The sequence below is a fragment of the Conger conger genome, chromosome 8 (genome assembly GCF_963514075.1).
Source record: "Conger conger chromosome 8, fConCon1.1, whole genome shotgun sequence".
NCBI lineage: Eukaryota > Metazoa > Chordata > Actinopteri > Anguilliformes > Congridae > Conger > Conger conger.
The window spans coordinates 52,170,464-52,193,833 of NC_083767.1; the positions used below are offsets into that span (position 1 = coordinate 52,170,464).

General features: G+C 41.8%; 1 protein-coding gene across 1 annotated transcript in view; it reads left to right on the forward strand.

Moving 5' to 3' along the window:
* Positions 1–23,370, forward strand: part of pcloa (piccolo presynaptic cytomatrix protein a) — a 76,731-nt gene that overhangs the window by 14,326 nt on the left and 39,035 nt on the right. Inside the window, exons 4-9 of the mRNA XM_061250694.1 lie at positions 6,208–6,210; positions 9,897–10,331; positions 10,545–12,705; positions 12,787–15,522; positions 15,888–17,737; positions 19,433–21,614. Of these exons, the coding sequence (XP_061106678.1) occupies positions 6,208–6,210; positions 9,897–10,331; positions 10,545–12,705; positions 12,787–15,522; positions 15,888–17,737; positions 19,433–21,614 (9,367 nt within the window). The remainder of the gene's footprint in view (positions 1–6,207; positions 6,211–9,896; positions 10,332–10,544; positions 12,706–12,786; positions 15,523–15,887; positions 17,738–19,432; positions 21,615–23,370) is intronic.

Genomic DNA, 23,370 nt, shown 5'->3' on the forward strand with positions numbered 1-23,370 from the left:
GAACAGATGATGCTACTTATGCTTGCAGGATTGTATTACTGCTATTTATTGCACTGAAATGCTTTTAGCTTCCATTATTCGGAGTGAAATTGTTTGCATTATTACAAAATATTCCTTAGTATTCCACAGTTCATTGAATTATTGTTATCTCTATCTCTGTAATGTCTAAGGAAACTGGCCATGGCTAGTCCAGAGAATTTCACAGACTAAGGCCATCATTCTGGGCTGGTCTTTATCAATAATGAAATGTAATCATTTGTGACCTGCTCTATCAAAATCAGTTGCATTGACCCTAAAATGTATTTTGTTTTGAAAGTTATCTCTCTACTCCAGATATCAAGGGAGTTGTGTCCCGTTTCAATTTGAGTGCCACCATCTTATGTATAAACATTTTCATCTTATGTATAATCCCTTTAAAACAATATTCTTACTCTGAACATTTACTCTTGACATTAAGAGACATACAGACCATGAAAGCAAATACATTAACATGTTCACAAATGCAGCTGATGTGGTTGATCGTGACTGGTGAATGGTGACTGGCTAGCCTCAAAATGACACAACACTTTGTTACCATGTAATCTTCCATTTTAAACATTTAAAACGATGTTTTTTAACTGAATTCAACATGGAGACATACACATCTTGAAAGCCAACACATTAAAGTGGTCGCTAGTGGTCATGAGTGTGACTGCATAGAGACTGATGACTGGTGACAAGCTGGCTAGCCTCCAAACAATGCTCAACTCGGGGGTGTTACTTTCACTTTGACATCTTGCATTTAAAGGCTTAAAAACTAGATTTTTACTCTGAATAAGCCAAGATACTGTATTGTTCAACAAAATTAAGATGAAAGCCTAACAGCCAAAAATGAACATTTTTACATAAACATTGATTTGATAGAGCGTGTCACATATTTTCCTTTACTTCAGAATTTATACAACACTGTGTGTTTGCCAGCTCCTACCTGTACAATGAATGAAACATGCTTTGCAAGAATAATAACCTATGGAACTTGCATATGTTCTTTGAGATCTTTGACAGGCTACATTAGCTGTGATTTGAAATTCCACACACTGTGCAGAGGCCCACAGTTATTAAGAGGTATTCTACCATTTACTATAGGCTGAGCCAGAGACGACAGATCTTGTGTACAGAAGCCACCATGATAATTAAGGAACACTAAAAATAATCCTGGGAGAGAAGCAATAGAGAGAAGTTACCTGCCGCTGACTCAGCCATTTTGTTCTTAAGCTGCTTTGGGGCGCTGAGGTGCTGGGAGAAACTGGGCCTGTGGTAATGAGACCTCACTCCAGCCCGTTTTTATAAGCAGTGAGTATAATTACACTCAGAAAAAATGGTTCCAATAGGAACGCCGTGATATCATAAACGAACTCTATCTAGTTAGGGTCAGGCAAATTGTTCTTTGTCTGAGACATTTCACACTTCACACCTTTGATAGAGGGTTCCATTATGAGGTAAAAAGGGTTCCTCTGTGGAATCAAGTCAAAGAAGCATTTCAGAACCCTTTTTTAAAAGAGTGTAGCATAATATGCAGGATTTTTTTTAGCCCTGCTGTGGTCTAGTGTTTACAATCAGAGATGTCTCCTCCTCTGCTCCATCCTCAATCGTGCCGTCTCTCCTCAGTTTTTTTCGTTCAAATCCGTTTTACAGTTTCACACTGTTTGATAGCTGTCGCCAGCAAGGAAAAGCATTTTGGAGATTGACTGTGACCAGTCAGCTTGTCATTTCACTGCTGTACTTTTCCCTCCTCACCTCCACCATTGCAGTAGCTAACTAGCACCAAATGCTCTGCTGAAACCTGATCACATTGTCCCAAACACATTTTACAAAATCAAATACTGCGAAAGGACCTCAAATTTGGCAAAGTTGCACAAAAACAGAGATTGCCAGTGCATCATATTTATGCCATAACATTTTAGAACGATTTCAAGGTAAAAATCCTGAATCCTAAAAAGAAACACTGACACTGTTCAAGGAAAAGCAGTAGTTTATCCATCATGTTTAGAATATGATGCAGTTATTCATTATTATCGATATTTATGCAAAACCTTTGCTATCTCTTTAAAATATTGGCAAACCATGAACTATACAAAATTATTTGTAATGCAGCTATTCATTTTTTAGAATGTATTACTTACATGCTACATATGTACTTTATGCAAACACACACACACACACACACACACACACACACATCCACACAACGCAGCGAGACCTGTATTTTTTCTTTGTGCTATTTTTGTTATTTTCATCAGCAACATGACTTGCCAGCAAATGGAACAAGAAAATGTTCTGAATACTATTGGTCAGCTTCAAAAAGAAAAAAATACCTGATGATAAATTATTTGGAGTTTGGCCTCAGTAATGGCAGAACTGTGTGATCTCTCATCAAAGGCTCAGTGATTTGCCATTTGTCAGGCTGGTAGGGTCAGAGGGCTGCTTTTTGTTGTTAAACCAGAGCACTCTGCTTATTACAGATTAGGATTCTCTGTCATTGGGGCCTGATTTACTCAGATGCCTGTCTTGGGGCCTGTTGAAAATGCAGTATATTAGTGGGCAGCAGCTGTTGCCAGAGGTGCCTGCCAGGAAATGGATAAGGTGCCAACACACGTTCTACTGGAACAGTGGAACAATGGGGCAACATTGCAGAAATCACTTTTCAAATGATATTAAATTCAAACTTTGCCAGTATTGCCTGGGCATGTTGAATTATCAATACCTATTGCTATATAAATAAAACAAAACAAAAAAATCCTCAGATATTGCTGTGACAACAACCACGATGACCCTTGCTATTTGCCAATTCAATTGTGGCTTAAGGCACTGGATAAATTATAAATGCTATACAGTATAAGGGTGTTTATATATTTTTCTCCATGTAATGTGATATGTATTTATACAGTACAATGTGCAGACAGCAGTTAAGGTACAGCTAATCCATAGCTCTATAAAATACAATTAAGTATTCAATACACAAGGGCAAAAGTCCAATGATTTCTGACTGATTATTCCTTTTTCTGGCAGTAGCCGTTTTTGCTCAGCTCCCTGCTTTTTAACAAATACAGTATACTCTAGATGGAAGGGCATTCAAAGGAAACAGTAATTTTGAGAAAGTCTAAATGGAGAAAATTCCGTCCTGGCAGCTGACTGAAATTCAGAATTTTTTGTCTTTTAGAAAGGGCAAAGCCCTATAAATAATTGCAAAGCCCTATAAAAATGGCAAGCCCTATAGCTTCAGAGAGTATGTCCACCCACACAGTTTTACTTAGTCTTTAGACACCTTTGTTGGAATATTAGAGCCCTGTGTGTGAGCCATTATTTTTAACAGATGTACCATTAGAAAGCTGACAATTGGCTAGGAAGCACTTCCTGTCTTTATTTGAGAATGTTTTGTGGCTGCAGAGTTGCTCTGGATTGCAAATGCAGAACCATGGCTGTGAGCTGACATTTCTGTTTGTGGGTGGGGGCGGATGGGGGGGGGGGGGGGGGTGTTTGGTGGGTTGAGAATTTACAATGTACACCCTGGGGCTTGTGATTGTGTCAGCTTTGATTTCACTATCTGCTGCCATCTTTGTGCTGAATGGCTTATCTGAAGCTAATGGCAACTGCAGACAGGAAAAAGCAATATGGCAAATGTACACATCAGCAAATCTATGCATACTGGGGTATGGTGAATGGGTGTCACAGAGGATGGATGCATTGGTGCTAAATAGCATATTTCTGTATTTTCAGGTATAGAAGACCATAGGTTTAGGGATTGGATGGGCATAGATCTGTGATAGGGCAGAAGCTGAATATGTTCTGCTCATGCTGGAAATGACCTTGCAGTCATATGAATGACATATCACATGTGAAAATATTCCTACAGGAGCCATAAAGCTAGCACCACAGTTAGACTAGTCCCCATCCCCTGTGCTCTTCTCCCTGTGCCCAGTGGCCTTTACACACTGCCTTTAATTAAAGAAGATGAATGGCCGTCAGCCAAACCATGTGTTTGAGAGCAGATTTGCCTCTCTCCCTCTCCGAAAACCACGGCTGTAGGCATGAGAAAGCAAACAATTACTAGTAAAGTCCGATTTCAGTGGACTTCCTGTTACGTTGTGAGGGGCAACATATCATTTCTGAAATCTGAGATCTGAAATCTCAAGAAATTCCCTTTACCTACCTTTGTTACAGTAAAATACCTGGATGCTGAAACGTTTTTCCCATCCAATTGAATCAGGGATGAGAATTGTTTATCCATGTTAGAACAGAACATACAGATAAGCATAGGGGAGGGAACAGAAACGTGCAACATACACTAATATACATCTCAGAGTACAGCTTTGTTTTGGAGAACATAACTGATCTGGGGTGCTTTTGGATACTAAATGGAGATCCAGGTCAGATTCTGTTGAGTCATTAGCATGTTTTATCCAGTTGTTTACAATGAACTCCCAGGACACAGGCTCTGTTGGACCATGATAGAGGCGTGATGGTGGCTCCTCATGGGAGAATTATGGAAATGGAGTGCTGATTAGGATGAGCCTCTCGTTGTGGGATCACTGTAGGGTGACTGAATTGACAAAGTTCCAGGTTAAACCCAGAGGGATAGATAGAGAGGGAAATGGGGAGAGAAAGAGAGAGTGAGAACAAAGGAGTGACAGTAAAAGGAAGAGAGAGAAGGAGTTGGAGACTGAATGAGAAGAAAGAAGGGAAAGTAGCTTAGAGGGTGATAATATACTCTTCTTACTCTAACTGGTGATGGTCACCCAGCTCAGTTTGTCCACCAGCTAGTTAATCAACATGCTCAGAACTGATCAGGTTATTGATCAGGTTACCTTCAGTGGACTGACGAGCTACTTCCTCCTGTTGTTTGATCAGAATGAGTCACCAGTTCCACTTATTTTCCTCCTGGTGTTCAGATGTTTATTTAATGAATCACGGCCACAAAATTCAATTTAGTGAATCATTTCCACTGAGCAATGAGCATGTTGCCTTAAAAAGCCTCAACATGTGTAACATATGAAAACAGAAAAGGTATGATTCTTATGCTGGTAGAAGTCACTGGAAGTAATTTAATATGGTTTAATGGATCATTTGTTTGAATTATTTTTAAATGCTTTCAAGTACTTTTTTTAGTTGAAAGCATCAGAATGATACACTGCACAGTAAGAGACACAATTATCCATTCATAAATCATTGATTTGATTTAGTTACGCACTTGTACCTGTATTCACTCAATCTAAAACCCAATCCTTTGACCTGCGGCAGTAACAGAAAAATATGTCTTCCACAGCTAAATCACAATTCAGTTTTTTCTTTTTAAGTATACTGTAGAAAAGGAAAGTTGTCAATGTAGGTAAGAGACACAGACACAGCTATATTTAGCCAGTGCTCTGAAAGCTTTTCTTTTTATCTTCACAAAGAGAAGAATTGAGACAAGGTCTCCCCATGAGCAGAAGAGCTTTTTTCTGAGCAGTTATTGCACAGAGGGACTAGTAATAATCAATGTGATAATCGATCAGAGGTACATTAATGAGGTTGTTTTGCAGATTCGATTGGTCATTTCTGATCCCAAGTCATTTACATTGCAAATTGACAATGACAGTTCATCTCTGTCAGGCACTGTCAGGCAAAACATTATATTCTGATTTTTACATTTTAACCCTTTATAACATGTACACTTATTGTATACCTTAGCTCCATTTTGAGTCTGTTGAATTACGCAGTTAATATCATTTGGTGCATTAAGTCCAACATTTTGATTCACTGTAAACAAATTGGGTATCAGAATTCATCTTTGACCCACTCTGAAAGCGCATTACTCTAAATTATTTAGTGAAGTAGAAACAAATACGCACTTATAAGAATCAAGTTCTGGGGCAAAATCAATAGACTGCTTTATGTTGGTGAGCTGGAACATAATGAAAGGAGCCTCGCTCCAGGGAATTATACCACTTCTATTCCTGTAGTTCCATTTGCCCAATGCATACTAAATATGGCAGAATTTCTTTGGGTGTATTCTTAAAATACTGTACTTTAACAACCACTTCAGTAGGAATCATGCAATACAAATTATGATTTTTTGAAATGTTGAAATATCAGAGATTCTAATGTTTCATATGTCTACAAATTGGTTGATTAGTATCCTTGTTTTGTGCAGTTATTATTGTAAACCCCATCCATAACAATGTAGTTAAGATAGTTTTACAGTATGACTCAGGATCAATTGCAAATGTTTTTCCAAAGAAAAATAATACAACTCAAATTCCCAAAAAAGCTATTGTGTGGGAAGATTAGCAGATTTATTGAGAGTAAATTACATTTTGCTGGGCACTCAATAATCTAGCTGCTTACAGTATAAATATTATAACTGCCATCAATGCAGAAAGCAACCTTAATAATCTATGATTAACATTGAAAAAGATACATTTGTCTGTCAAAGTGATTCTTTGGAATCAGGCAGAATAACATGAAAATGTCACTTGGTTTTGCTGTTCGTTGTTTTTAGGATTATATTCTTGTCAGCCAAGTGCTCTTGCATATTGACTTTTAAATCCTCACTCTATTAATTAATTCTGAAAAGCAAATTTAAGCAAGTAATTTTTTTTTCTTTTCTGAAACAATATGAGATAGTGGTGGTTAACATCAACAGTGCTTCTTGTATAAGAAAGACATAGCCCTTTCTTAACTACATGCTGTCAAATTTAATGACAATGGCATCAATCTTGAATTAAAAAGAGGCCCCAGACTGCTTGTGGTTTCTTTTGTTTACCTCTGTCCCAGACATTTCCATTCTATGGTTTCTCTCCCATCTAAGCCCTGCTAGTAAACTAGGTTTCCTTCCTCCTAGTGAGGGGAAATAACCATCACTTATAGGGTAATAAAACCGCTCAAAGATAAGGTAGTGGTTATTTTATCACCATTTGATTTGTTGGTCCCTATGCAAGGTGCACTAATGAAAAGGACAGAGACACATTAAAACAACACCTTCTCAACGCACCCCATGGCTATGAAATGTTGTCCATCATTCAGAGATCCATGTGCACTTTGACCAGTATGGCTGGCTGTCACCAGTTCTACAGAGGCACTAGAGCATGCACTGCAGCCTTGAATTGAAAGGTCTGAGCCAGGGTTTTAAAACTCAAGTCCTGGGGGGCTGCGATGTCTGCATGTATTTGTGGTTACCTTTCAACCAGCAGTCAATAAGATTGAGAATAAGATGGATTCTCCAGCCAATCAATGACTTACAGTAAATGAATTACTGCTGCTGAAACACACCTAAACTGAGCAGACACTGAAGTCTTTTATGACTTCTGATACCCGTGGTCTAATCACACTGCATTTTACAGATCACTGCATTTTGTAGAATAGATCACATGCCCAAACACTCGTGTCCTCAAACACGGCAGTTCTTTGAATCATACAGTACAACTGTCTATGAGCTGTTCATTGAAGTAGCACCAGTAATTCAATCATGTCGGGAGATGAAAAGCAAAATGATCAGGGTTAAATCAATATGCGCCACATGTATCTCTCAGAGTTTAATGTATTTGATCAATGCAAATTTTATAATGAATATTGCTGTGTATGCATATTTTTGTGTATGTGCATATCGTCATCCATGTTTCTTTGTTTTATCAAAATCATGCTGCACCAAATCTTAATTTACCATTTGCATATCATTATGTAGATGTATTCTGTGTTATGTATTTTTGTCATAGCAAAGATGAGCAGGATAAATATGAACTGTGAAGTAACATAACCTCAACACAAGTCTGACATCTACTAAAGTGGTATCATGAAATGTAATTAAGCAAAGAACAATTATTTTTCAAGAGATCTAAGATGACCATAATTGAACTCAATTATTGGGAAGTGCAGTATAATTAGCTGAGAAAGGATATCATCATTGCTTCATTATTCCTCATATCACTGTCATTTTAGCGCCCAGAGAAAGCAGGAACATAGAGGTAATGCAGGTCACTCATATTAATGTACTTAGACTCTTTTCCACATTTTCAACCATGCCCAATATCTTTAGCATTCGTTGTTTCGTCAAGATATTAAGGCTGAGCTATATGCTGTCAGTTAATTAGATGCAAACTAGTTGCTAGGTAGTAATAAATCAGTTTATTCCAGAACGTAAAGTGTTTGCCAAGCCTCCACAGTGTGAGCTGTGAGCTAAATGATAATCAAAAACATTTCACTTTACAATATTAATTCTGCTTTGAAATATGGAATAACTGGAACTCTCCCTCCTTGAGCAATGCATCATGCTGCAGGACACCAGGGTATAGTAAGCACTGACCCAGACTCGGTTTCATTCAGCACATCATTCCACTTTAAGCTACTGCATTACTTGAATGTTTCAACCACAAGCTCGAGTTTGATCTCCTGACTTATTGTGGTGTTATAAATTTGTAACAAGTACAAATTCAATTAGCAACATGATGTTTCTTTGCAACCACATGCCCGTAAATGATCAACCATGGTTTGTGGGTTTGAATTCTTGTATACTCAACTTGTGTATTTGAATTCAGAGGTATTGCTGAGAAGAAATAGATAAATTACATTATATTACTGCCTTGTGTCCCTTTTTAAACTTCCATTAACATCCCAAGCCCGCATCCTCACCCATGTGTTAACATATCCAGTGGATGGATGTACTCAATAAATTAGCTAGCGTGTGATGTAGGCTTAAAAAGATCAGTTTGATGCGAAACCACAGAGTTTATGTAGTCAGAAACTGCAGTCAGATATAAGCTGTTGCAAGGAAGACTGCACAGAGCATCCCTTTAGTACCTGGTCAAGGGGTTCAAACTATGGAACTTTAAGTATTGGCTGATTGCTTTGTTACTATGCATTTTATGTTTTTAAGTACACATTCATTATCACAGAGCTCCACATCTGAATTCAATGATCTCACTGTGCATAGAGTGCTTAGGGAACGCACACTGATACAATAAGGTGAAGGATGTGAAGCATGTCAACATCTGGAATACGAATATTGAGAGCTAATCAGACGGAAAATTATGGTCGCTTGGTGAAATCTGGTTCTTGCTGTCTACTGGCAGACCAAGCCCTCTGCAGTAAGCAGAACAGAAGAATAAAAACCACAGCACACTGCAATGTGTTATACGTATTTTCTTGAGTATGCCAGGAGAATAGTACAATGCATCTACAGTACAGTACACAGCTCTGCAGAAATGGTTGGAAGTGGCATAGAATGTAAATTTATCACACAGTTAAGATAGGCAAGATAGGCAGTGCAAGATAGGCAGCCATTTTGTTGCCATAAAATGTAATGTAATTCTGTTGACAATGCAACTGCTTTCTGCTTAATTTACTATAGAATGTGCCTGTTTTGCATTTTGTATAAATGAGTGAAAACATTAAACATAGGTGTACTTCCATAGACTGGCTTATTTCTCCCCCATTTTAATTTTATTAGACTATGATCTAAAATACTGGAGAAATTGACTCTTTGAAAGAAATGCACACCTGTGCTTTAAATATATAATTCTGCCTTTGTGTGGCACTGGTTGTACTGTACCTGTATCATTTAATTTGTTTCTCATTTTCGATGGCCAACACATAGTAAACTCAGCGGAAAATGTATATTTATAAATAAGATTGGGGAAAAACATCTCCAAGAAGTACATACTTGAAATGCTTGTGAGGGATTACACTTGAAATGCTTGATTGTGTGTGATTACTATCAAGCATTAGTCAGTCACACTGATTTGTCATATAGAATATTGTGTTTTTTCCACAAACCAATTTCCTGTGTTTCTCTTGGTTTTTCATCTTGTACTGAGATGCAAATACATGCTTATTCCGTTGAAACATACTGTATTCAACTTTTTGTGTTGCTTCCTACTTTGCAGAAAGAATGGCTTTGTTTGAACTGCCAGACTCAGAGGGCCCTTGCTGGTCAGCTGGGGGACATGCCACCACCAATGCCTGCACCAACAAAGCCGGCGAACCAGCAGCCAGCACCCACCAAGCTTCAAACCTCTCCTACAAAGCAATCAGAACCGCAAATGGCTGAGCCAGTCACCACAGAGCCCAGCCCACCTAAACCTGCACCCGTCGAACAAAATGCAGTGAACACTGAGTCAGCTGCGCCTGCCAGTCCTGCTATGGCCCCTAAGCCTGCCACTTCCTCCCCTGCTAAGGAACCAACAAGGCTGGCCACAAATGATCAGACGCCACCCCAGAAACCTGCGGACATGGCTAGGACGGGTGAAATAACAGAAGGGGCAAAGAAAGCTGAAGCAGTAACCAGGGAGACCATAAAGGAGCCGACAGGCGAAACTGAGGTTAGCTTCGCGGCTGTCATCTTTGAGCACTACTGTATGCATGTTGGAAAATAAAGCTTATGTTATTTTATAGTTTACAGCACTTTTTGTGCATATTTTATGCACTCTAAATGGAGCAATAAAACAGAACATATTGATTTGTACAGAGAACTAGTTTTAAGTTTAATTGCTGCCTGAATATATCCTAATATATTGTTCATTACTCTTTTGCAGGAGAAAGCAGACAATAAATCTGAAATTTCAGTATCATCTGAGGTCATCACAGATTCCCTTGGCGAGACTCCCTCCATCATTCCGAGTGAAAAAAATGAACTATTGAAAGAACCTGTGAAGAAGGATGGAGATGCCCCAGAAACCAGTCCAACAAGTCCCTCTGACTTGGCCAAGTTAGAAAGTACAGTGCTTTCTATATTAGAGGCTCAGAAAAGCACAGACAAGAATGAGAATGCAAGCAACGTCCATGACCAGAAGCAAGACCAACACAGGCCAAAGACACTGCCAATATCAGCAGAATCATTCAGCTCGGAAGAGGGTGAGCTAGAAGATACCAGAGAGGTGGGTAAATCTGCAGTGAAAGATGCTCCCATTGTTACTGCCCCGAAGAAAGAGCGCAAGAAGCTACACGTACTGCCAGAGGGAAGGCAGCGCTATGACTCTGTGGAGGACAGCAGTGAGAGTGAGCCCTCACCTCTCCAGCAGAGGAGAAGGAAAATCAGCGCTGCATCAACCAGCAGTGAGGAATATAAACTGGATAGCCCTGGCTCTGGAGATGAAGAGGACTTTATTAGGAAACAGATCATGGAGATGAGTGCAGATGAGGATGCATCGGAGGATGAGGACAATTACATACGGAAACAGATCAAGGAAGAGGAGGAAAAGCGGGAGCAAGATGACAAGAAAGTTAAATGCAAAAGCACATCTGGGAAAAGCAAGCGACTCCTGAAAAAGAGCAGTGTCAGCCATGAGCTTGAGCCGGAGAGGCGCCATTCATGGCAAGAGAGTGAAGAGCAAGAGTGTGAGGAGAGTTCTGACTCTAAGAATAGGGAAACGAAGAGCCAGGAAGGGGAGGCTCCCTCCATTGATAGCGGAGGGGGACTCCGACGCTTCAAAACAATTGAGCTCAACAACACCACTGCCTCTCCATATAATGCAGGAGCCACAGTACGGCAGGGAACGGAGGAAGGGGAGCTGGAAATGGAGAGCCTCACTGATTCACCTGAAGACAGATCAAGAGGTGAGTCATCCAGTCTGCATGCATCCAGCTTCACCCCTGGAACATCCCCCACCTCAGTGTCCTCATTCGATGAGGACAGTGACAGCAGTCCGAGCCACAAAAGGACAAGTGGAGAGGGCAAGCAACACCGGAAGGCTAGGCACAGACAGCATGGTCAGGTGCTCCCAACTATCGAGGACTCCTCCGAAGAGGAGGAGATGCGAGAGGAGGAGGAACTTCTCAGGGAACAGGAAAAGCAGAGGGAGGTTGATCAACAGCAGGTGAAAAAGAGCTCCAGCAAAAAGTCCAAAAAAGACAAAGAGGAACTTCGGGCACAAAGGAGAAGAGAGCATCCTAAAACACCACCAAGTAATCTTTCCCCCATTGAGGATGCTTCCCCAACAGAGGAGTTGCGGCAAGCAGCAGAGATGGAAGAGCTTCACAAATCATCCTGCTCTGAATATTCCCCAAGTATCGAGTCGGAACCTGAGGGGTTTGAGATCCACCCAGACAAAATCATCGCTGTCCAAAAAGTGTACAAGCTGCCAACATCAGTCTCACTCTACTCTCCAACTGAAGAACAGAATACTGAAATGACCAATGACATGGATAAATCATTAAAAAGTGCAGATGAGGCCTATGAGGAGATGATGCAGAATGTTAAAACTCTTCAAGGTAAGAAGGAAACTGAAGAGCAACTTGAGAAAGAGCCTCTTTATGGTGGCATGCTGATCGAAGACTACATTTATGAGTCATTAGTTGAGAACAAGGTCACTGGAAACTATGTGGCCCAGAAACAAGAATCAAGCAAAATTTCTGTGCAAGAACCTGTGAAGAAACTGAAATCCCCAGACGAGGCCTATGAAGATATGCAGAAAAGGAAAGAAATTATTCTTAAAGAACAGGGACTTCAGCAAACACAACCAGTTAAGACACCATCTCAGCCACAGCAAGATATGGATTTGCCAGCCATCACTTGTAAGCCTACCTATGTGAATATTTCCACAACTCCGCCAACTAAGGATGGGAAACCACTACTGGATGCTGAGGCAGCTTATGAGGAACTAATGAAGCGACAAAGAGTTATTCTGACACCTGGAACAAGCCCAACCCAGCCAGTTCCTGAATTAAATGACATGGTTTTAACCCCCCCTGAAAGCGGTGCAGAAGACAATCAAGAGGGAGGTGTAATAGCTGAAGCTCTTGTTAGGAATAACACACACGACATGACTGTTTCTTTAGACACCTCTTCCAATAGGGCACTCTATCCTATACCAGACTTGAAAATAACCCAGTGTTCCTCCGGAGAAGAAGATGTTGAAGAGGAAGAAAGTATAGCCCAAAAACAGGAAAAGGTGAAACCAACTGAGGCCTCACAAGCTGGCGAGACTGTGATGAAAGAGCAAACATCTGTGGCGAGTAGTCCATCTCCAGTCTCTCCTTCAGCTCCATCTCCAGTTCAGGTTACAGCTCCAGCTGTGGCTCCGGCTCCAGCTCAAGCCGCAGTTGCAGCTTCAACGCCGGTGCCAGTTCAAGTCTCAGCACCAGAGGCAGCACCTGTTCCAATTTCAGTTCCAACTGAAATTGCCCCACCACCCCCTCCACCTCCACCACCATTGCCACCATCAGTCACAACGTCTCCAGCTATTACAGAAACACCACGTGTTTCTGCAGCTTGTGTCTCGAGTTCAGTTTCCACCCCATTGGACTTGACATCCTCACCCTCTGAGACTGCGCAACCTGCAGTTTTGGGTATAGAATCAATGGTAGAGGATCTTAGTAAACCAAGGTCTTCAATACATGAAAATGTTGTGTCAGGACATATTTCTAATATGCCAGCTACAGTTACTCCCCCTCTTTTACCTCTTGTCATGCAGTCTGCACAGGAACCTGTTGTGGCAAGTGATATATCAGTGACAAATATCTGCCCTGTAACTGGAGTTATTAGCCTTAAAACCAGTATTGCAAGTGTTTCCGCTATACCTACTGTACCCCATTATGCTCCTGCTGTTTCCAGCATAGTGTCAACTGCTGTTTCTGCCACTGTCTCTACAACTCATACACATACGTCTGCACCCCCAATACCCCCCAAACCGGCAGTGCTGCTCAGAGGGTCATCTCAGGAAAAGGCAGATATAGATAATGCTGTGCCACCCCCTCCTCCCCCTCCACCTCCACCTCTACCTCCCCCTACCCTGCCTAAGCCAGCTGTTTACCCTAAAAAGCCTTCCATTAGCACCCCACCAATCATACCAGCTGTTGCATCGGTGTCAGCTTCAACAGCTGTGACAGTGATACAAGCAACAATAACAACTCCAGACTCAACATTAAGGAATGCAGCGGCCCCTACTTACAGACACCATGTACCCCCACCCATACCACCAAAACCTGCATCCATCCCAGTAGGTTTAACATTCAGTCACAAACCAGGTGAAAGCGTGAAACCTCCTGTTGCTCCAAAACCTGCAGTGGTCCAACCAGCAAGTCAAGCAATAGCTATGATACAAGCAAGACCTGCACCCCCACCAAGCACAACTACTATGGCCCTGAATCTGAGCACCCCAGTTGAGTATAAGCCGAGTGCAACCTCACCCAGATCACCTTTGTCCCCAAGGTATGGGAACTCATTACATGAGACATATGTGGTCATTACGTTACCATCTGAGCCTGGTACTCCTGTTGAAGGCATTATTACCCAGGCTCCAATAAGTCCAGCTTTGGTTTCCCCAATGCAACATATAGCACAAGCAGCAGTACCACTTGCATATACGCACTATACAAATTCAGTAGAAATACAGGGGACTGATAAGGTAGTTTCAAGCATGAGTCAGATATACTCCTCAATGTCAACCTCAACACAGCCTGTGGTACCTCTGCCTAACCTTGTAGCCCAGGTTGTGACAACAGAAGTCCAAAGGACAACAGTATCTGTAGTTCGAGAAAAGATACCTGTGACACCTCTGGTGCCTGCTACAAGAACAGCCACTGAAGTTGTTACTGTTGCCCAAGGAACTCCAAAAGCACAACCAATACCAAAAGAGAATGGAAAGATCTACTACTCTGGGGATGTTGTTGATCTTCGTACATTGAAACAGGATGCTGAAATGACAGATAAAGGGTTGGATTTGTCTGCAACAGATTCAAGAGGCCACTCCATTTCAGCTGATGCCAGTGGGCATCAGACTAGTGCTGTGCAGTCAGTGGTTGTTAACCTAAGCACAGAAGCAACGCCATTGTCATCTTTGTCAATTGGGACTGATAACATAACCATTGTCACCTGCACAGCCACAATATCCTGTGCAGGCAACAGACCACTCAATCTAGGCCATACCACTTCAATGCCCCTACAGCTCACAACATCTAGATCATTTGAACCAGTTGCCCAGATAGTATATCGACCCATAGATTCACAACCTACAACTAATTTTAATACAGAAGCCCCCATTAATCTTTCCTTTGGAGCCATTACCAGTGCAGACACATCAAGGTCTCCTCTTACTCCAGCTTCCTTATCAGATCACATCAGTGGTCACCTTGCACACAATGAGGCTGGGCTTGCAAGTGCTGTAGACCTGACCACAACAAAGCCCATTCAAACGATGGTTGCTGTTAATGGGTCTAATTCTGCAGTGGTCACCACTGTCGTGGAAGATGATGGCAAACCTGTGGATCTTACTGCTGGGAAACGGGTCGTTTGCTGTGATGTTGTGTACAAGCTTCCTTTTGCTGGGAGCTGTACAACACAGCAGCCCACAACTGCACTACCTGAGGACCGGTTTGGATATAGAGATGATCATTACCAGTACAATCGCTCTGGACCCTACAGCATGAAAGGTTTTGGTGGAATGAAATCCTCTATGTCTGATACTAACTTAGCAGAGGCTGGGTTGTTCTTCTACAAAAGCAAAAATAGTTATGATTATCAAAATGGAGCAACAGAGGGTGCAGTAGACTTGACATCTGGGAAATTATCCACAGGTCAGTATGATTGTGGTGCAACAGATCTTTCATTGAAGTATCATTTTGAATTGCCTCCACTTATTCCTGGTTGATATTATTTCTTTATTTTTGCATTTTGTTTGGTTTTTGCATTTTTGTATCCTTTTGTATTTTGGACAGAAATATGATATACATAATTTGCCAAATATTTTTCTTTTTTTCTCAGTTTTTCCATGCATGCATATTACAATTTTTTTTTTTTCTGTTGCATGGTTCTAATCAGAATTGTGCTTTTTGCATGCTCTCTGACATTCTTTCCTTTGGATGTGCATGACTTTCGATCTACAGTTTTAAAAATGCATTGTTTTTTGAGGACTGAGCTATATGTGAACCTATTATTACAGGTGAAATTATGGACTACTCAAGCAGGGGCACTGGAGCATATCCTTCTATGACTGTTCCCCAATATTCCCAAGCCAGAATAACCCCTGTGGTGGGAACACACTTTGGTACCAATAGCATGTTACGGTCCTCGAATGGGGTTGTGTATTCATCCGTAGCAGCACCTGTTCCCTCCACATATGCCATCACCACCCAGCCAGGATCAATATTTAGTACGACATACAATTCTTTGTCTGGAATGCATACCAGTGACACTATGCCGTCTCTCTCAAGTCTGCAAGACCACCCCCTCCCAAGGTCTTACAGTTTCTTCACCACCACAGCAGCAGAGCAACAAGCAGCAGTAAGCCAGGAAATAGGTTTGTCAAAGGAAGGGCTTTCTCCAGCTTTCACAGAGGCTGTTCCAACAGCAACGACCATGCCTGGCTCATACACAGACGCATCACTGGAGGCAATCGCCGCATCTCTGGAAGCCCTGGCCTCACCGATGGTCCCAGGAACAGATGAAAGCACGCAGCAATATCAGATGGAACGTGAGTTCCTGGAGCTGGAGAAGATGAAGCAGCTACGTCTGGCGGAGGAGTTGGAGTGGGAACGACAGGAGATCCAACGGTTCCGTGAGCAGGAGCAGCTGATAGTTCAGAAGGAGCTGGAAGAGCTACAGACCATGAAGCAGCAGCTCCTCTTCCAGCAGGAGGAGGAGCGCCAGGCCCACCTGATGATGCAGCAGGAGACCTATGCCCAGCAGCAGCTCCAGTTGGAGCAGATCCAGCAGCTCCAACAGCAACTGCAGCAGCAGCTGGAAGAGCAGAAAATGAGGCAGATGTTTCCCTATGATCCACCAACCACTTCTGAGCAGGCCCTGCTAGATGCACATTATGCAGGGGGAGAAGGCAGCCAGTACTGGCCAGAGCAGGATCAAACTGGGGTTCCATCCAACGTTGCTGGCCTTGAGCTTCAACAAAATGCAACCTGGTACACCGTGCCCACTGAGGGTGTTGCCCAGTATATTTCTAATCTGCCAGAGTCTGAAATACCACTCAAAGAGTCGGAAGGGCAGGAACTTGCCATCCACACTGACAGGACACCTGGCCAATATGATGAGCATGGCACTGATGCACTCACCAGAAAAATAGTGGAAAGCGGTGTTCAAACTGATGAGGAGGAGGGGGCTGACAAGGCTTGTATAGGCAGGAGAAAGAGAAACAAGAGGAGTGTCGACTCCAGTGTTCAGACAGACGACGAGGACCAGGATGAATGGGACATCCCCGCCAGGAGTAGGCGCAGGTCTCGTTCCAGCAAGCAGGGGTCCAAGGTGTCCAGCATCGCCATCCAGACTGTGGCTGAGATCTCAGTACAGACGGACCATTCTGGAACTATCAAAAGACCATCAGTCAGAGCTCAAGTTGACACCAAGTTGGAGATTAAACAAATCTCCTCACCAGAGAAAACATATAGAGGAGGTAGCACAAGTTGCCAGACAGAAGTAGGCTCGGGTAAAACATCTCCTCAGAAGGATAAGAGGCGGCCCACTCCCTTAGAGATAGGGCACAGTACACACCTTAAAGCAGACTCCACCCTCCAAGTAGCCCCTTCTCCTCCAAAGTCCCCCAAAGTTCTGTACTCTCCCATCTCACCCTTGTCCCCAAGCAAATCCTTAGAATTTGTTCAGTATGAGAAATCTGTTGGTGACACAATACCGCAGAAAATGCTAACTGCAGAATCATCTAAACCTCCCACAAGTCCACGGACACTGAAAGCCATGCAGCGGTCATTGTCTGATCCCAAGCCACAGAGTCCTACATCAGAGGAGAGGACAGGATCCAATTTCCAGTATTCAGATGGATACTCAGTAAGTTACTTTTTATGAATAAACCAACATAAATAATGGTAGATATGGATGTACTTATGATCAGAAAAGAAATGATTTATTTATTGAAATAAAGTAATTAGAATATATAGAATACATTGGGAAAACATTGCAAACACATTGGTTCCAGTTTATACTTTTGCTTAAAATTTGTTTTGCATGAAATTTAATCCCGGTAGTTGATTTCAAACTTGCATAAATGTACTTTTTTTTTTGAATGAAGCTGGTTCTCTCTGCTGTTTCTAATTTTATGATCACGCCTACCTCCCTTCTGGTTTGACAGACTGAAAGTGTGGAGAGATGTTCTTGTGAAGCTGCAACTTTGCCCGTACAATTACAACACCCAGATATGATGCACAGTCTTCACTGACATCCCTAAAAGCAAAACACCGCTTCTAATTTATTTCCTGCTGCAAGCTTCACTTGAAACATAATTGCATTAGGAAACATAAAATAACATATTAGTATCAGGAACAACTGAAATATGTATGCAACAAATATGTAATCTAACAAACATGTAATATTTGTTAGATTGACTGCATGACAGGTATTGTGTGGCAGATTTTCTGTATAATGACACAAGGCTTCTCTGTGTCATATGTAGGTGTAAAGAGAAGTTTTCAGTAATTTGCCCACAGTGAGAAACAACACATTAACAGGCTGCAAATCATCCTTTCCAGTGTTCCCTGTGTCTCATGCAGCACAAACTTGCATAATTGACTATTTAATAGTTGACTTCAACTTCAAAAATTGACCTCTCCTGCTATGATTTCTTTGGGTTCATCTACAGTCTCATTAAAATGAAAAATCACAGTATTTGGTTTGTTGTGTAAAGTATTCACAGTCCTGTGTTGAATTATTGGTTTAATTAATGTAATTACTTTTATTTGTTTTTTCTTGCATCCTTATCTTTATTCATAGCACCAAAATATTATTTCACAGAGAAATTAATTATATGCTTCACTACAGTAATTTGGGTTAAGGCATTCAATTAGCAAATTCCCGTTAGCGCTCAGATGCATTATGAAAATAAGTCTGTCTGTGCCAATGACTATAATTTAAATTCTTTCTCTTTGTCTGTACCATACAATATACCTGTGTTCATGCCACAGGGAATCATATTATTGAAATATCACTGCTATTTTTCTGTTTTAGTGGGAATATCATCTCAATTTACTGTCCTTGTTAAAAGGACACTGAGAAAAACAAATGCCACTATGTGATAAGAATTTTGATACCAACCCACTCCAGTGATGTAGAAACTAGTTTTCTGCCTGAATGATCGGAGCTTGGAGCAAGCTGTTTCAACATATGAGGTGTAGAAAATGGCGGAGTGAAACCTGCGGGAAATTATGAACTTCCCATGGATCTATAGAGACTGAATACAGTACATTGAATTTACCTTTGTGAAAGTAATATTTGATAGGTATTCTGCATTGCCACAGTTGTGTAAAATGTACATTACCCTCTAAAACTCATTATTTTACAATAGTAGGCTTCTGTTTACAGATATAGGCAGGGCAAACAGACATTATAGTGACAAATTTGTAACTTTGGATTTCTATTCTGAACAGCAAATCACTCCATAATTTAACATGAATATAATTTAACAATTGAACACCTGTTCTTTACTATTAGCACTTTTTGGTTAATGTTTGTATTTCTATTCTTTCCCAGGGCAAAGGCTCACAGAGCAGCACTCCTTCAGGTACTCAGAAGAAAGTGAAACGCACTCTCCCCAACCCGCCACCAGAGGAGGAGTCGGCAGCCAGCCAAACAGGGTACAGCACTGGCTCAGCTCGCCGTCGCCTCTGCAGGAACACCACTATGGCTAGGGCCAAGATCCTACAGGACATTGACAGGGAGCTTGACCTTGTTGAGCGAGAATCCTCTAAGCTTCGAAAGAAGCAGGCTGAGCTTGATGAAGAGGAGAAGGAGATTGATGCCAAGCTGCGGTACCTCGAGATGGGCATCAACCGGAGGAAAGACGCCTTGCTTAAGGAGAGAGAAAAGAGAGAGAGGGCCTACCTGCAGGGCGTGGCAGAGGAGCGGGATTACATGTCCGACAGCGAGGTCAGCAACATTAGAGAGACGAGAGGGAATGGTCACGGACTGGAGCGGCCTAGAACGGCACCGCAGTCTGAATTCAACCAGTTCATCCCCCCACAGACCCAGCCTGAGGCTCAGTATGCCCAGTCAGGGGGTTCTTACACCCAGTATCCATATGCACCTCAGACCCAAGCCACCACCCAGTACCCCCAGCAAACCCTTTACCAGCAGCCCTCCTTATACCATCAGCAGGTCTCTCCATATCAGTCCCAGTCAATCTACTCCTCAGTGCCTAGTCTGTCCTATCCCCAATCCTCCCACCAGCAGTCCCAGCAGCAGAGCTACCAGCACACTTCGCAGATGCTCCTGATGCAGCAGAAAGCCAGGCAGACCACGCTTTCTGACCTGGAACCAAAGATCACTACAAACTATGAGGTCATACGCAGTCAGCCCCTCATGATGGGCTCCTCTTCCACGGATACCTCATATGCCGTCCCCCACCTTGCGGGCAAGTACAGCAGCCTAGACCTGAGGCTGGGCCTGGAGGAGAGGGGCAGCATGGCCAGCAGCCCCATGTCCAGTATATCAGCCGACTCCTTCTACGCCGACATCGACCACCACACACCCAGGAACTATGTCTTAATCGATGACATTGGTGAACTCACCAAAAGCTCTGCGGGGCTGTCATCCAGCTTCACCATTCCAGACAAGGACCTCGCCAAGGCTGACCGGCTCCTACGCGCCGCTGAGGCACGCCGTTCTGCCGAGGTGACAGACTACCTTGCGCCTTTGCAGGCATCTTCTAGGCTCCATTCCTACAACAAGCCAGAGGAGGATGCCATGGAGGAGCCCTATGAGCTGAAGCTGCTGAAACAACAGATCAAGCAGGAGTTCCGAAGGGGAACTGATTCTCTGGACCCTTTAACTGGTCTGCCACACTATTACCCAGGCGAGAGCAGCTACAGACACTTCCCAAAGACCGAGAAATACAGCATCAGCAGGCTGACTCTGGAGAAACAAGCCGCTAAGCAGCTTCCTGCTTCAGTGCTCTACCAGAAACAGGCCAAGCATAAAAAAGCCCTGATGGACCCTAAAATCACCAAATTCTCCCCCATCCAAGAAAGCAAAGATCTAGAACCGGATTACAGTAGCTACCTGGGATCCAGTGTCTCTTCAGTCAGTAGCCTGTCCTCAAGAGCACGGCTACTGCAGGATGAGCTCACATTTGGTTTGAGGAAGAACATCACTGAGCAACAGAAGTACCTGGGTTCTACCCTTGGGGCTAATCTTGCACAATCTCTCAATCTAGGGCAGAGCCTCAATCTGAGCCCAACTTTGCGATCCTCTCTTCAGGATGATACAGCATACCCCAGTGGCAGCAGATCCAGACCCTCTTCAAGGCCTTCCTCCGTTTATGGACTAGACCTCTCCTTAAAAAGAGACTTATCCAGTTCGTCTCTGCGTCTTAAAACAGAAGGAGATGCCTTAGACCCCTCTTTCACAACCCCTTCAGTGAGAACCAAGCCAACAAGTCTGCCCATAAGTCAAAGCAGGGGACGCATCCCAATTGTGGCACAGAACTCAGAGGAGGAGAGTCCCTTGAGTCCAGTCGGTCAGCCTATGGGCATGGCACGGGCCTCGGCCGGTCCCCTCCCACCTATATCGGCCGACTCAAGGGACCAGTTTGGCTCAAGCCACTCCCTCCCTGAAGTACAGCAGCATATGAGAGAGGAGTCCAGAACACGTGGCTATGACCGGGACATAGCCTTCATGATGGATGACTTGCAAGGAGCCATGTCTGATAGTGAAGGTAAATTTGATCTCAGAGTGTTATCACACCACCGCTCTGTGGATTTGCATTTCATGCATGTACCTGGTTGTGTCCATGTCTGTTTACGTAAGCTTTGATTTCTCCTGTTCTCGGTCTTGTTTCCCTTTTCTGTTTATTATGATTAAACCTAAACCTATTTCTTTCTGATTCTTTCTGATTTCATGTTTCCTTGACGCATGCCTTTGTCTGTGTGTGTTTTTCTTTTCTTAAAATTTATATGAAAATTGTTCACATATCGGCTACCAAGCTGTGTTTGCTAAATAAAAACAGAACAATTTACCTTTACATCTTCATAAACTAAAGAACCCAAGTGCCTCTCTCCTAAACTCAAAGTATGCTTAACAGTTGTTCTCATCAGATGGAAAAGGATTTAACGTTCTTCTTCTGAAGTGAGACAGTAATTCTATGCTAAGTTTGCCAAAGATGGAACACTGAAGTCACTCATATTCCACTTCACATTTAATCTAGAAATAAATCCTTTAAAATGTCTTAATTACAGACTGTCCAATCAAAATCTCTTAGTGCAGATACCACTAATGATGAATAAATATAAGCATTACCTTACATGTATTATTCGTGGTTAGCTATGTCCAACAAATGGGCAGTCACAGATCATTTTTGATCGGATTGGATTTTTAAAAGAATGTCATATTGACATTTTTATTTCTACACAATATTGTCATAGAGGACAGGCATTATTGTCATCATAGTATCCATTGCCTTTATGTAACTAGGTCAGCTCTTAAACAGGGTACATATGACCATATGCCATATGACCTGCAACCCTGAATTTCTATATGTATGTATTGCTCCTATATGTTTTTTAGCCTGATGAATTGTTGTCTAGTTTTTGTGATGGTATGTGTTTTTTCACAACTTTTGATAGAGATATTCAGGAATGCAAATATTGTCTTATTTTATTTTAGTGACTGTTTTGTCTTGGGCTAGAATTTCTGAATTGATATGACAATTTACAATTGTAAATATAGTCTTTCATGTGGATGGACAGAGATGTATTTATTTAGGTATTTGCTCTTTCAGATAGTTAATTTGTGTTTAGAATTTTATTGTTCAATGTGAAATTTTCAAACTCATAAACTCCATGCATATTAATATAAATTTCACTAACCCTTTCTGTCTACCGTTTCTAGAAAATGCATGTTGGTGTATGTAATATCAGTGTACATTTCAGTTTTAATAAAACATTCCTTTGCATGGCATTTACCTTTCATAGTGAGTTCTTGTTGATAACTTTGCATGATGCTGTTTGTTGATTGAAAAAAGTCATATTTACTCTTTCTGTTTATTCTTACCATGTATTTTTGAATCTAAAGCAGGGCTGCTGTTAATCTATGTGGATCTGAGCTAAAATAAATGTAGTTTTTATCAAGCACTGAGGCTAACCTGTCAAAACACATTTGACAACTTAATGGAAATGTGATGAAGTGACAAAGCAATAAGCACAGGCACTGAAAAGTAGGATATTCTAGGAAATCTCTCAGGTCCTAATTAATTGCATTTGATTAATTTTGAAAACACAATGCTGTACAAGGACCTGGATTAAATGATAATCCGTCCTTTAGTTTGAATTACAAATAAATGTTTATGTCACTTATGGCTTTATTCTGCACAACATTATTCTTCAAGAGCTTACCAACTAATCTTAAACAAAAAATGACAACTTAGTACTAAAAGTCACATTGCATGGTGGCTTTATTTAATCTGTGTCTGCTGT